Source organism: Brachypodium distachyon, chromosome 4, assembly GCF_000005505.3.
Source record: "Brachypodium distachyon strain Bd21 chromosome 4, Brachypodium_distachyon_v3.0, whole genome shotgun sequence".
Classification (NCBI taxonomy): domain Eukaryota; kingdom Viridiplantae; phylum Streptophyta; class Magnoliopsida; order Poales; family Poaceae; genus Brachypodium; species Brachypodium distachyon.
The window spans coordinates 42700835-42715454 of record NC_016134.3 but is presented as its reverse complement, the minus strand read 5'-3'; the positions used below and the strand labels follow the sequence as shown (position 1 = coordinate 42715454).

General features: G+C 49.3%; 2 protein-coding genes and 1 non-coding gene across 4 annotated transcripts; all 3 read left to right on the top strand.

The window, feature by feature from the left end:
- The first annotated feature begins 6012 nt into the window (after window positions 1–6012).
- Window positions 6013–9431, top strand: LOC100835971 (cytochrome b561, DM13 and DOMON domain-containing protein At5g54830). Its single transcript, XM_003576779.4, has one exon. The coding sequence runs from the start codon at window positions 6339–6341 to the stop codon at window positions 8964–8966; it is 2628 nt and encodes an 875-aa protein (XP_003576827.2). The 5' UTR covers window positions 6013–6338; the 3' UTR covers window positions 8967–9431.
- A 1703-nt stretch (window positions 9432–11134) lies between these two features.
- Window positions 11135–13672, top strand: LOC100835664 (probable purine permease 5). Of its 2 annotated transcripts, none has more exons than XM_010240188.3 (2): window positions 11135–11501; window positions 12324–13672. In XM_010240188.3, exons 1-2 carry the CDS (start codon window positions 11432–11434, stop codon window positions 13493–13495), a joined length of 1242 nt encoding a protein of 413 aa, XP_010238490.1. In that variant the 5' UTR covers window positions 11135–11431; the 3' UTR covers window positions 13496–13672. The 2 variants fall into 2 exon arrangements, with proteins under 2 accessions (XP_010238490.1, XP_003576826.1); XM_003576778.4 differs by having other exon boundaries at window positions 11144–11501; window positions 12321–13672.
- Window positions 13673–13807: 135 nt separating this feature from the next.
- Window positions 13808–13889, top strand: TRNAS-AGA. The gene has a single exon. It is a non-coding gene; the product is annotated as a tRNA-Ser (tRNA).
- The last annotated feature ends 731 nt before the right edge of the window (window positions 13890–14620 follow it).

Here is a 14620-nt window from a genome sequence, read left to right as displayed (position 1 = left end):
ATCAAGCCGGTTTCCACATGGCCCCCTCCAAGAGCAAGCAAGACAGCGGCAAAAACCCAGGCAACGAGAAGTCGGACAGCAAGCCGGCGGCCCCCTTCCAGCGCAGGCCGGGGAAGGAGCATGTGCAGGAAGGAACAAGCATGGCCTTGTCTCCGGGCGCTGCTGCCAAGGAGCAGGCCAGACGCATGTTCCTGGAGTACAGAACTGATGACGAAGGAGAAGCCCTGATCGTGAACTTTGCGGCCATCCAGCTAGAGATGAAGAAGAAGTGGATCGTCATCGCCCGCATGCTGACCACTCGGGTGGTCAACCACAGGGATCTCTTCCTTGATATGAGGAAGGCCTGGCATCTGAGAGGAGGTATGGAACACAGGCCCCTGGCCAATAATCGTTTCCGTATTGAGTTTGATCAGGAAGGCGACTACAAGCACGTGCTCAAGGGAGGACCGTGGCTTCATCATGGCGATGCTCTCCTTGTGGCTGCATACGACGGCCGTTCCACCGCGCCCGAGATAGAGATCAATATGCTCCCCATCTGGGCACACTTCCACGACGTTCCAGTATCCATGCTCAATGAACAGATCGGCCGTGGTCTTGGCGCCATGTTTGGCCTTGTTCGTGCGGTGACAGCAGACAACCACGGACGTGTTTGGGATGAATTCTTGCGCGTTCGTGTGGAGCATGACGTGAACAGGCCTGTCAAGGATGAAGTGAAGATCCAGGATGAAGTGGATGCCAAGAAGTTCAAGCGGTGCCCGGTGAAGTATGAAAGATTTCCCTATTTTTGTTTTATCTGTGGTCTTGTTGGTCACACAAATCGTCACTGCCTGTTGCCTGAGGATTTGAAGAAACAATGCTTCAGTGTGGAGCTCCGGGCCTCTCCCTACCGCCAGAGCGAGCACCGCAGCTTCTACGTCACCGGTGAACCAAGCACGGCACGCCGCTCCCTGGACTTCTCGGGGGGATCGCACTCCAACTGGAAGCTGGCGCCACAACCTGACAACAGCGTCAGGTTTGGTGACAAGTCGGTGGCGTCCTGGCTTCTTCCTCACGGCTCGGTCGTTGCCGACTTAGAGAAGACGCCGTCATTCACCATCAGGCTCTCCGGATCCACTCCGGAGAGTGTGAACAGCAAGATGGCGCCTGCCCACGAAGCTCTTGTTGTTCAGCCCTTGGGTACTGTTACCGATGCCCTGGTGACACAGGCGGTAAATAACGTCAAGATCAAGAAAAGCTGGCTGCACCAAAACCACGGTGACCAAGCTAGAGTTAACAAGCTGAAGGCCAGACGTGGGATTGAGAAGCCAGGGAACTCCAGCTTGAGAGTTCCCCCGATCCAAGAGTGCATATCTTCCGAATGCACTGTCATTAGAGATCTCAGGGTTGAAGAAGCGCAAAGGGTGGCGGCTGTCTTTTCCAAGGCGAAGGAACAAATCCTGGGCAAGCGCGGGGAGGCACCAGCAGCGGAAGGGGATGATGAGCCCAGCTCTGGAAGCCAGAAGCGAAACAAGACAGAGAACGAGCATGTTTCGCAGGAAGGCGACACGGTGCGTGAGGAGGGTTCGGAGGCAGCCAGTGATGGGGCCGCTGGTCAACTGACAGACGCGAATGCCCACGTCTGTCAGGAGCCATGACGATCCTTTGTTGGAACTGTCGGGTAATTGGCCAACCCCGTACAGTTAATGATCTTGTAAGGCTAGTGCATGCTCATCGTCCGAAAATCGTTTTTCTTTATGAAACTAGGCAGAAGAAAGTAGTAGTAGAGAATCTCCGATGGAGACTTGTTCTTAAGAACGTAGTTACTTTTTGCGAGAGAGGTAAAGGTGGGGGTTTAGCTCTTTTTTGGGAGGAAGGTTTAGATATTCAGTTACTCAAAATTAGTAATCATTTTATCGATGTAATAGTTTGTGATAGCTCTAAAGGAATAAACCTGAGATGCACTTCGTTTTATGGAGAGCCTTGCACCCATCTCCGTCATAATATGTGGGAGTTGCTCCGCCGCCTTAAACCTCTGTTCATTGGTGGTTGGTTCATGGCAGGTGATTTCAATGAAGTGCTTTGGCAGAGTGAACACTTCTCGAACAGAAGAAGAGGTGAGCGCCAAATGCAGGACTTCAGAGAAATTTTGTCTCACTGTGATCTATTTGATTTAGGTTTCAAGGGTCTCCCTTGGACTTATGATAACAAGCAACATGGGAACAAGAATGTGCGTGTTCGGCTTGACAGGGCTGTGGCTAATCTGGAGTGGTCCAATATTTTCCCTAGCTGCAAAGTTAAGCATCTTGTTTCTTCCAGGTCTGATCACTGTCCTTTATTGATTACTTTGGAACCTGCTCCGGTTATTTGTTCTCGAGTTAAGAAACAGATTCGTTTTGAAGCTCATTGGGAAAATTCAGAATTATTGTCCGGTGAGATTGAGACAGCTTGGTCGTCACATAAACCCCCTAGTGATCTGGGTGAGGTCCTGAATAATCTAGGTGGTGTGATGTCTTCTCTTGCTAGTTGGAACAGCAGAACGTTTGGACATATTCCCAGGAAGATTGAAAAGTTAAGGAAGAAACTTGCTATTGCTCAGGCGACGCCTGGAACTCACTCATGCAAGCTTGCTTTTTCCATCAGTAGAGAGATCAATGGTCTTTTAGATTCTGAAGAAATTTACTGGCATCAGCGCTCGAGGATGGACTGGATTAAGCATGGAGATCGCAACACAGCTTTTTTCCACCGCAAAGCTACTTGGGGAGCTAAGAAAAACAATATTAAATCACTTGCTCTGCCGGATGGTTCACTTACTGAAGATATGTATTCCCTGGAAGCTATGACTATGGATTTTTTCAAGTCTCTCTATACCAAAGACCCCCGTGTTTCTCCCTGTTTGGTAACAGACGTTATTAGAAGAAAAGTGACTGACGATATGAATATGGATTTATGTATAGATTTTTCAGATGAAGAGATTAGCGACGCTCTTTTTCAGATTGGACCTTGGAAGGCTCCAGGCCCAGATGGCGTGCCTGCTAGATTTTTTCAGAGACAGTGGGATACTCTGAAGAATGATATCTGTCGTGCCGTTCGGGAATTCTTCCGTACTAGTAAAATGCCTGATGGAGTTAACGATACTATTATCGTCCTCATCCCTAAGAAGCAGACCATGTTCTCCTAAAGGATTTCAGGACGATTGGTCTTTGCAATGTTATTTACAAAGTCGTCTCCAAGTGTTTAACTAACCGGCTGCGACCTCTGTTACAGGACATTATCTCCACTACGCAAAGTGCGTTTATTCCAGGTAGGATGATCACCGACAATGCCATCATTGCCTTCGAATGCATCCATGCTATCCAGAAAAATACGGATGACAGAGGTAACTTTTGCGCCTACAAGCTTGACCTTGCTAAAGCTTATGACCGAGTAGATTGGCAGTTTCTGGAACAAGCTCTCTTTAAACTTGGTTTCGCCGAGCAATGGATCAAGTGGATCATGGTTTGCGTTACTACTGTTAGATACAATGTCCGTTTTAATGGCAGACTTCTAGAAAGGTTTAGTCCTTCAAGGGGGTTGCGCCAGGGAGACCCCCTGTCTCCCTATCTCGTTCTCATCGTGGCAGAAAGCTTATCACTACTGCTATAGCAGCAGATCACTAATGGCAGTCTGCAGATTTGTCGGCAAAGCCCGGGAGTTTCGCATCTTCTCTTTGCAGACGACAGTCTTTTGTTTTTTAAGGCAAATTCCGATCAAGCTGGGAAAATTCGGGACATCCTCAAGGTGTACGAACAGGGCACGGGCCAAATGCTGAGCCCCGAGAAGTGTTCAATTTTGATGGGAAATAAGTGTTCTCAAAGGAATACTACTGCTGTCATGCAGATCTAAATGTTCAGAATAGCACATTCGAATCTAAATATTTGGGCCTTCCGGTCCCCGAAGGGAGAATGAAAGATGGTAAATTTCAATCGGTCAAGGATAAAATTACTAAACGATGTTCAAACTGGGCAGAGAAGTATTTGTCGGGTGGTGGGAAGGAAGTTTTAATCAAGTCAGTTATTCAGGCGATACCCACATATACTATGAGTGTTTTTAAATTCTCTGCTAATTTGTGTGAGGAGTTATCAAATTTAGCGAGAGATTTCTGGTGGGGAGATGAAACAAATAATCTTAAGACGCATTGGATGAGTTGGGACTGGATGTTCAGACCTAAATCTTTTGGGGGCATCGGATTCAGAGACTTCAGGCTCTTCAATCAAGCGCTACTCGCTAAGCAAGCTTGGCGCCTCCTGGAATTCCCTGATTCCCTTTGTGCTCGCTTACTAAAAGCTAAGTATTTCCCTCAGGGCACTCTGACAGACACGGCCTTTGTTAAAAATACTTCTCCCTGTTGGCAGGGCATTATGCATGGTCTTGACCTCCTCAAGCAAGGTGTCATCTGGCGTATTGGCTCTGGGTCCCAAGTTCAAATCTGGCGAGACAATTGGATACCTCATGGAAATTTAAGAGTCTCTGCTGCAAGAATCAACACTCGGCTTCGCCGTGTCTCTGACCTCATATTATCGGATACAAAGGAATCGAACGAGCCTCTTATCAGGAACATCTTTTATCCTTTTGATGCAGATGAAATTCTGAATATTAGGTTGCTTCCTGAGGGCATGGATGATTTTATTGCTTGGCAAGAAGAGAAATCTGGAAACTTCTCAGTGCGTAGTGCATACCGTCTGGCACTGAACATGAAACTTCAGTTATCTGCTAACGGTGGTAGTGTCCGACCGGATGGCAGCATAAGTCTATGGGATGTCATTTGGAAAACTGCCGTGCCGCCTAAGGTGCGTGTATTTGCTTGGAGAATTGCCACCAACTCGCTCGCAGTACAGGTGAATAGACATCACTGGAAAATGGACCATTTTCCTACCTGTTCAATTTGTGGGATGGAGCCGGAAGATGGCTTTCATGCGATTATGAGATGCACGAAAGCGAAAGCCCTGCGAGCGAGCATTCGGAAGCATTGGCAGTTGCCTCCTGATTCTGAACTTCAGTGCAGTGGCAGAGATTGGGTTCTTATTATTCTGGGCAATGTCACGGAGGCCACCGAATCAAGCTTCTCTTATTGTGGTGGCGAGCCTGGCACTTAAGAAATGATCTCGTTTTTGACAAAGGCGAACTTTCAGTGGAAGCTTCTGTCCAATTTCTGATTAACTATGTTCATTCCTTGCAAGCAAGTAGCAACACTGTTCCGACCATGGACAGCAAAGGTAAACGATCTTGGCTCAGTCTACGGTCCGTCAGATTTCTACTCCTACCAAGGCCTCGTCCAAGTGGGAGGCGCCGGAAACTAGTTTGCTTAAACTTAATGTTGATGCAAGTTTTTATGCTACCGATAACTCAGCTGGTTGGGGTGCTGTGCTTTGGGATCACCATGGGACCGTTCTCGCCTGTGCCTGGAACAAGATTGCTCATTGCCGGGATGCGGCAACAGCTGAAGCTTCGGCTTGTCTAGAAGGTCTGTGCATGGCTCGCGGCTTCTCAACCTTACCTATTATTGTAGAAAGTGACTGTGGCGAAGTGATTCAAGCCATCAATAGTAAGACGCCTAGGTCCTCTTCTATCTGTGGCATCATTGCACACATTCAGAATCTCATGGTGTTTGATCCTGGCATCCGTTTTCGCAAGATCGACCGCCAGAGTAATGAAGTTGCTAATGGCTTAGCTCGTTGGTCTATTAGTGTGTCGAGTGGTGATGTTTTGCATGATTCTGTGTCATCCTGCGTGATGCGCCAAGTTATGCTTGATTGTAATCCAAACAATTTTGTTAAGCAACACGTAACCACTTTTCAAAAAAAAAAAATCTCATATATCAGCTTTGACGAGCTAAAGCAAACTTTAGCAATTAGGAGCACTTTCCCACAAAAAAGAAAGAAAAAAAAGAAAGAAAAGCACTCCAAAAAACAGCAAATCGATCAAGACCACATCGCATTTTCACGGAATCCCGTCGAAATCGACCAAAGAGTCTTTTTCTTTTTCTTTTTTGCCTTTCACCGAAGAGTCTGTTCGAGGCAGATAGCCGCTCTCGCGCTGGTGCTTCCCTACCAACACCGCACCCGCCGCACCGGTCGCGACCACCACCGCCACGCCGCACCTCCAAAGCAGCGGAGGAGGTCGCATCGCAGTCTCAGCCTTCCTACGAATATCCGCCGCCCCGCCTCACACATCATCATCTCGCCGTCCGCCCGCCCGCATCCGCAAACCCCAACTTCACTCCAACCACTCTCCGCTTCCCCACCCCCAGATCCCACCGCATCGCCGGCCCAGATCTCGATCCTTCGCCGCGCCGCGCCTCGCCGCGTGGCCTACGACGGGCCATGGCCGCCGCCGCCGCCGTACTCCTTCTCTTCCTCCTCGGCCTCGCGGTCGCGGCGGCCGCTCCGGCGGCGTGCCGGCACACCAACCTGACGGCCGGCTTCGCGGCGGACCTCACCATGCTGCAGCACCAGCTGCGCGGCACGGTGCGCCTCGACCCGTCCGGCGGCTGCGCGCTGCGGCTCACGCGCTTCGACCTCCTCGCGGCCTCCCCCTCCGCGCGCTTCTGGGCCGCCGACGGCGCCACGCTCGCCGACCTCCAGGCCGGCCACTCCTTCTCCCCGCTCCCGCTCAACACCACCTTCCGCAACGCCACGCTCCGCCTCCCCTTCTCCAGCCCGCTCCCGCCGCTGCTCGCGCTCTTCGACCCCGACACCTCCTCCGACCTCGGCCACGTCTTCCTCTCCGCCAACGGCTCCTCCAACGCCACCGCCACCACCGTGCCCACCATGTTCGACAACTGCCTCCCGCTCTCCGACACCTACCGCCTCCGCTGGACGCTCAACGCCTCCGCCGGCGAGGTCGAGATCGGCCTCGAGGCCGCCGTGGGCTCCGAGTACTACATGGCCTTTGGATGGTCCGATCCCAAGGCCAACTCCCCTGGCATGGTTCACTCGGACATCGTGGTCGCCGGATTCACCGAGGAAGGTATGCCATTTGCCGAGGATTACTACATAACCGACTACAGCGAGTGCACCATGGGGAGGGACGACTCGCCGGTGTCTGGCGTGTGCCCGGATTCCGCTTATGACGAGGGGAGGAACGATTCCAGGCTCGTGTATGGGCACCGGCGGGACGGCGTGTCTTTCGTCAGGTATAGGAGGAAGCTTGATAGTGAGGATGCCAAGTATGATGTGCCTGTGGTTGCTGCAGAGGAGATGGCTGTGGTCTGGGCCATGGGTAAGCTGCGGCCGCCGGATACTCTGCGTCCGCACTACCTCCCGCAGAACCATGGGGGTCAGAGGGATACAACCTTTGGGTTCACGAGGGTTAATTTGTCGGAGTCTGTGGACAGTTGCATTGGACCCTTGGACGCAGAAAATAAGCAAGACCAGGAGAGGATCATCGCAGATGGGAAGACACCACTGGTGGTGACATCTGCTCCAGCAGTGCGCTACCCAAACCCACCAAACCCTGACAAGGTGATATATATCAACAAGAAGGAAGCGCCGCTGCTGAAGGCTGAGAGGGGTGTGCCAGTGAAGTTTTCAGTGCAAGCTGGGCATGATGTTGCACTGTATATCACTTCAGATGCCATTGGTGGAAATGCCACTCTGCGGAATAAAACTGAAGTCATATATGCTGGTGGCCCTGATTATCATGGTGTGCCAGCAACCCCCACAGAGCTGGTTTGGTTGCCTGATCGGAATACACCTGATCTAGTCTACTACCAGTCAGTGTATGAACCAAAGATGGGGTGGAAGGTTCAAGTTGTTGATGGAGGTCTTAGTGATATGTATAATAACAGTGTGCTATTGGATGATCAGCAGGTTACTCTGTTTTGGACTTTGTCCTCTGACTCTATATCTATAGCAGCTCGAGGTGAGAAGAAAAGCGGGTACCTTGCTATCGGGTTTGGGAGTGGGATGGTGAATAGTTATACCTATGTTGGCTGGGTAGGTAATGATGGAGTTGGGAGAGTCAAAACCTACTGGATTGATGGAAAGGGTGCGACAGGTATCCATGCAACATCTGAGAATTTAACCTATGTCAGGTGTAAATCAGAAAATGGCATTATTACCTTTGAGTTTACTCGTCCTCTTAAACCTTCTTGTAGTGGAAAGGTAGAGTGTAAGAATATTATTGATCCCACCACACCCCTCAAGGTTGTTTGGGCCATGGGTGCAAGCTGGTCAGGAGATGATCTGACGGACAGTAATATGCATTCAGTCACAAGCAGTCGCCCCATACGGGTTCTTTTGTTGAGAGGTTCAACGGAGGCAGAGCAGGACTTGCGTCCGGTTCTGGCTGTTCATGGATTTATGATGTTTGTTGCCTGGGGCATATTGCTTCCCGGTGGAATACTGGCTGCCCGGTATTTGAAGAGCTTGAAAGGAGATGGATGGTACCAAATACATGTCTATCTGCAGTACTCTGGAATTGCTATAATGTTCCTCGGCGTCCTTTTTGCTGCAGCCGAGCTCCGAGGTTTTTATGTCAGCTCAGTGCACGTCAAGTTTGGCGTAGCTGCTTTACTGTTGGCAGGTTTTCAGCCACTAAATGCATATTTCCGACCTAAGAGACCAGCTAACGGGGAGGTTCTATCCAGGAACCGTGTCATATGGGAGTACTTACATGTTATTACAGGCAGGTCAGCAATTGTTGTTGGAATTGTGGCGCTTTTCACAGGAATGAAGCATTTAGGCCATAGGTATGACAGTGAGAATGTAGAGGGGCTCACTTGGGCCTTGATGTTGTGGGTTCTTTCGGCTATAGTTATAACTCTATCCTTGGAATATAAAGAGGTCAAACGAAAGGTTAGAGACCGAAGCTCCAGCGGGCATTGGGTATTAGGTAACAGCGAGGAAGATGATACAGTTGATCTTTTGCATCCTGACAGTTCGTCCAGGAGCTCCGAATCTAACCCTTCTGGTGTAATGGAGGTGCAGCTTGAACCTCTTAATAGATGACATAGACCAGTCTGTATTTCACAGTTTCAGATACAGAACACACCAGTTCTTATTTTCAGTCATACACGGCGACTTTCTGCTCTGGAAGAAACTCGACTTCTCGTGGTTGTTTCGACCGTTGCACAAATTGCCACAGGCTACACAGGATCTTCAGATTATGTCTTGATTACTCGTGTCCCACTGTTCACATTGTATAGTGTACATTTTTTACAATAGACAGGTACAATTTGTTACATTGCTCCCAAGCGATTCTTTTTCCATCAGATTTTGAGAGAGAGACATTAGGTGCTGATTTGCACGCGCATCATCATTAACTGAGCAGAGCATACAAGGGAGAGAAATTATGTATCATAGTGGGATACTATTCAATATATTCGTTTTGGGAATTTGAGATAAAAAGTTGTACTGCCTGGTTGTATTCATGCATTGTATGTGCTCAGTGTGATAAATTTTGGTACATCTTCATGTGCTTACTGACTAGCATAGATATAGTCTAATAACTAATGAGTGGTGAAAATGGTTGTCATGTCAGATTTTTGCGTTGAGCAAGCAATATCCTCACTTTATATGCCGAAGTGTTGCGAGTTGCTGACTTTGCTTTTCTTTCTGGTGACTAATTTGAAGAACTGGTCTTTGTTTAGTGAATCACATGCACCGGTATCATCTTCTATGGATGAGGTTCCAGCTGCTGCAGCCTGAGTTCATGCATGCTAGCATCTTTCAAGAGAAGCGCTCAACCTGAAAGCTTGAACTGCAGCTTCGTTTGTTACCGTGATGCTCAAACAGCTTTACACCTATGATTTGTATGCCAAAAGCATGAATGTACGGTCTAAAAAAAACATCACTGCACTGAGATCAACATACAAGAGTAGTTTGCACTAAAGGCTGTCTGGAAACACATAAAATAAAAATCTTTCTGTCAACGCACTTTCAGCAATATACAGAAATACTAACAAGTAAACAGCAACTGAAAAGTATACCCAAAAAACATGGCACTTGAAGGTGACTTTCAGTTAAAGATTCAGTTGTGATTTCATGCTAACCTAGTGACGATACACGCCATTCAGGTAGAGGAACTAACCATTCGGTTAACTGGACAGGCTAGAGAATAAACTTTTGAACATTCATTTACAGCGAAATCACTAATCCGCATCTCAAAAAAGAAATCACTAATCCATCAGACTTGTGAACATAACCTACACGGCAGCATTGTGAATAAAAAATATGTCTAGTGGTAGTCGTACGTGAATAGATGATCAAACAAATTTACAATGCACATCCGCTGCAAGCATCCTCGAATTGTTTCAGCAAAATGTTAACATGTTTGGCATCAACAAGATGGAAACTATACGAATACATGCACAGATCTGGGAGGGGAAATGAGGCACAAACCATACAAGTTAAACTTTAGGAAAAATTCGTATGGATTGCTTTCTCCTTACTATTAGACGCCTGGAGTCTCAACTTCAAAATATTGGTCCATTGAGGAAATCAATAGGTGTAGCTGTTTCAACTATCTACTACCGTACTCTTCTAACGCTTTGGAAGAGAGTTAACTGAATGCACAAACAAAACAAACTGAATGCAGGAAAAAGACTTGTTTTTGTGCCGCGCAGGATGGCTTTTGTTTGCCGTCCCGGCTCGTGAGCACCGCAGTCGAGTCTCACGACGAGTCAACCTGCAGGTGCAGTAGCAAGCACGGACAAGTCAAGCCGATCCATCGTTTCTTGCGTGTGCCCCTTTTGTCGCAGGGATCCTCCGATGGGGCGGACCTGGAGAGTAAAAATTACCCCTTTTTTTCTATCACTGGTAAAGTGGTAACTGCATGTGCACTGCACGTTTTAACTGATAGAAAAATTACTGACGAGAGTTGAAGTAATTTTTAATTAAAACAGAGATTGATTTGTCATTAATTGTGACGTAAATTAATAACGAGTGTCACCGGAGGATAATTAAAACGTGACGTACGTCATATATCTCAAATGAAACGACATGGCACGTTGTAGCTGGTTGGACGACTCGTGCTTTTGACAGTACTGGATATAGAAGCAATTGTTTAACATCTTGGCTTGCGAGGGATGTGTTTCCCACCATAACACATTTTGCAATCTTAAATTCTCACTTAGTGGCGGCTCATGCGGCGATGAGTTCATGTTAGGGACTCTTGGTTAGTTGTGTCCTCTCTGGAACACGTTGAAAACACTCGCCCTTTTTCCTCCTCAAACCAGAGAATAAGAAAGAACCAAAAATCCACATGGAGCACGATTTGTATGTGAGCCTACCTACCAATCCATCACCCACAAAAAAAACAAAAAACAGGCCATTGTCAGGCCGAGAGCTTGTTGGGAGTCGTCTTCCTCCAGGCAGTCGAGTACGTGTGGACTCCTGCGGGCGGTGGAGCAATTCTCCCGTTCGTCCAGCTCCAGCCTTCATCCGACCGCCCAGCCGCCGGACAGCAACAGAGGATGGAGAAGCACGGCGACGGCGACGGCCTCCTCCACCATCACGCCATCCGAGTCCCACCCCAAGGCCCAGGTCCAATCCAGTTCCCTTCTGCCCCCTTATCTCCTTCCTCCCAGAGCGGAATTCAGTTTGATCCTAGGGGGCGAAATCCAATCCTCACCGATTAATCACCGTCTCCCCTCTAATTAAAAACAGAAATCATCAGGATATCGTGAAATCTGACGGGATTCTCTGTGGCCAGTGAATGCTGATTTAGTTCAATCAGATTTGTGAGATCTGACGAAAAAGTTGCTTCATCACCCATACTTCATTTATCGTGGTGCCTTTACAGTGGAGTAGACTGGGAAGCAAGAACGACGAAGCTTCTGTTTTCCCTATTAAACAGAATAACATAAAGTACTATAGATAATCCTGGTAAACATGTTGCTTAGCTAAAACTAATTTAGAACGGAGAAAAGCAATTTTCTAAGGACAATCTCATCTCTAAAGCAATGTGATGATCGGTCTTCGTGAATATAAACATACTTTAATTAATTTATTAATTTCATGAAATTTACTCTGCTGGATTGTGCAATTGTTCAGATTTGCATGTATTTATCCACTGCTTTATTTCTGCGTCGCTAGCAACTCGTACACCTACTGAATTTTCATTTAACAGCTCTTTGTTCAATTTGCCTACTGAACATTTTGTCTTCCAAATCATGTTGCTATTCTGTACTGATCAGTGGTACATCATCATTGCATTCTTTGCCCATGCTTTTTTACCTAACTCAAGTTTTAGTTGCAGCAAATCTGAACCTGAAGTTCGCCCTTAAAAAAAAATCTGAACCTGAAGTTTCAATTCCACAACATCTGAATTTCTTAATTTTCTCGCTGTGCTTTGCTTACCAGAAGTTGCTGCAACGGCAATTGAGGAAGAGGGGTTGGAGATCACCTCGGAGCCAAACGTGTCCCTGCGCCAGAAAGCGGCCGAGATCACGGCCACCACCATGGCAGCCTACCGCAGCAAGCCCTTCTCCTTCTGGGCGCTCCTCTTCCTCAGCGGCGGCGCGATGCTGACGGCCTTCCCGGCGTCGAGCCTGCTCTCGCGGCTCTACTACAACAGCGGCGGGCAGAGCAAGTGGATCCTCTCGTGGTCCGCCGTGGCGGGCTGGCCCATCCCGGCGCTGCTGCTCCTCCCGTACTACCTCGCCGGTAAGGCCTCCCCGACGCCGCCCACGGCGAAGCTCTGCCTCTGGTACGCGCTGCTGGGCCTCCTCAGCGCCGCCGACAACCTCTTGTACGCCTGGGCCTACGCGTACCTCCCGGCGTCCACGGCGTCCCTCGTCGCCGCGTCGTCGCTCGCCTTCTCCGCGCTCTTCGGCCGCCTCATCGTGAAGAACAGGATCGGCCTGGCCGCGCTGAACGCCATCGTCGTCATCACCGCCGGCGTGGCCATCGTGGCCCTCGACTCGGGCTCCGACCGCTACCCGGGGGTCACGCGGGCGCAGTACGCGCTCGGGTTCGTCCTCGACGTGCTCGCATCGGCCCTCCACGGCCTCATCTTCGCGCTCTCGGAGCTCGTCTTCGCCGCCCACCTCGGCGGCGGCGGCGGCAGCAACAAGGTGGGATCCGGATCCTTCCACGTGGTGCTGGAGCAGCAGGCGGCGGTGTCCCTGTGCGGGTTCGCGTTCACCTCCGCGGGGCTGGCGGCGTTCGGGGAAGGGTTCGGGGCGATGGCGCGGGAGGCGGCGGGGTTCTCCGGCGGGGGCAAGGCGGCGTACGGGATGGTGATGGCGTGGTCGGCGGTGACGTTCCAGGTCGGGGTACTGGGGGCGACCGGGGTGGTGTTCCTGGCGTCGACGGTGCTCGCCGGCGTGCTGAACGCCGTCAGGGTGCCCGTGACGAGCGTGGCGGCGGTGGTCTGGTTCCATGACCCCATGAGCGGGTTCAAGATACTGTCGCTGGTGATCACGGTGTGGGGGTTCGGGTCCTACATGGTTGGCCAGTCATCGTCGTCCTCCACCGCCGCCAAGGAAACGTCCAGAGGTTCATCTCGGCATGCTAGGCCGGAACTTGGGAGCTGATCTTACCCTGACTTGATGAAAAGAAGAGTAGTTCTGGATCGAAACAGAAGTAATTCTGACTTGTGAACGATGTGTGTACAAGAGTACCAGCGATATACTGCGGGTGGATCGGGTACTGCGTGAGCCAAAAGGCTCCAAATTTAAGGATACACCAATTTGAGTTTCGATCATGGCTTACCTGTCTGACGGTAGCGTTCTGATCACTTGTACTTTAAGCTGACGAAAAGAAGCTGTAACAACCTCTAGTAACTGATGCGTGGTGAGATGCACTTCTATATGATAAAGGATGGTTATGGCAATTGGAATCAACGAGTGGTCGTGCCGGAGTGGTTATCGGGCATGACTAGAAATCATGTGGGCTTTGCCCGCGCAGGTTCGAATCCTGCCGACCACGCATTTTGTTGCCTCTTTGTTTGTGAACCGTTTTGCAGTTCTATGTGTCCTCGGTCCATTTGCAGCGACAAAACTCGATTCAGAACAAACATCCATCTTAATGTTGCACGTATCTCTTCGGTTCTGTTGATCGATCTAATCGCAACAACAAAACTCGATTTGCTAGGTAGGACGTCATTAGCACCTTATCCACAGCATTGGAAGTTCTTATGCTCTCGATCCTCACGCTGGACGTCATTAGCGTCTTTTCGCTTCAGATTACGCAGCTCGCCGCATCTCGAACCAGCTTATATATACTCCGTGCTAATGCACCCATTACGAGTTCTCTTTCAGGGTAGCGCCCAAAGGGCCAAACACCTTTCAAAAAAAAAGGGCCAAATTAACACGCGGGCTGGAGAGATTTCCCATGGTAACCACTCCCTCCCAGCTGTTTCTGTAACCAGGGTTCAGAACGTAGATTCTCTATTTCTGTTTTTGAAGGGTGAGCACGGGTGGGTATTACGTACGGGTGGGTATTACGTACGGGTAGATTACGATAACAATTTCGTTTGTTTAACTGGGGTCTTTGCTTATATATGCTCTCGTCTGACTAACATTTTCTTAGTGACTGTTTCTTCACGTACTTCAGATTGTAAATTAAGTCCAGGAACCTCAATTTAGGACTGAGCCCAAGTAAGGGCCATGTATACACGGTGCACAGCGACCGAGTAAGAGCGCGCCGGGTTTTTATTT

Bases quoted from the DNA above. Each gene is read 5' to 3' on its own strand.
- LOC100835664 (XM_003576778.4), top strand. From the start codon at position 11,432: ATGGAGAAGCACGGCGACGGCGACGGCCTCCTCCACCATCACGCCATC. The intron at 11,502-12,320 runs GTCCAATCCAGT...TTTGCTTACCAG, and splicing joins AGTCCCACCCCAAGGCCCAG to AAGTTGCTGCAACGGCAATT.
- LOC100835971 (XM_003576779.4), top strand. From the start codon at position 6,339: ATGGCCGCCGCCGCCGCCGTACTCCTTCTCTTCCTCCTCGGCCTCGCG.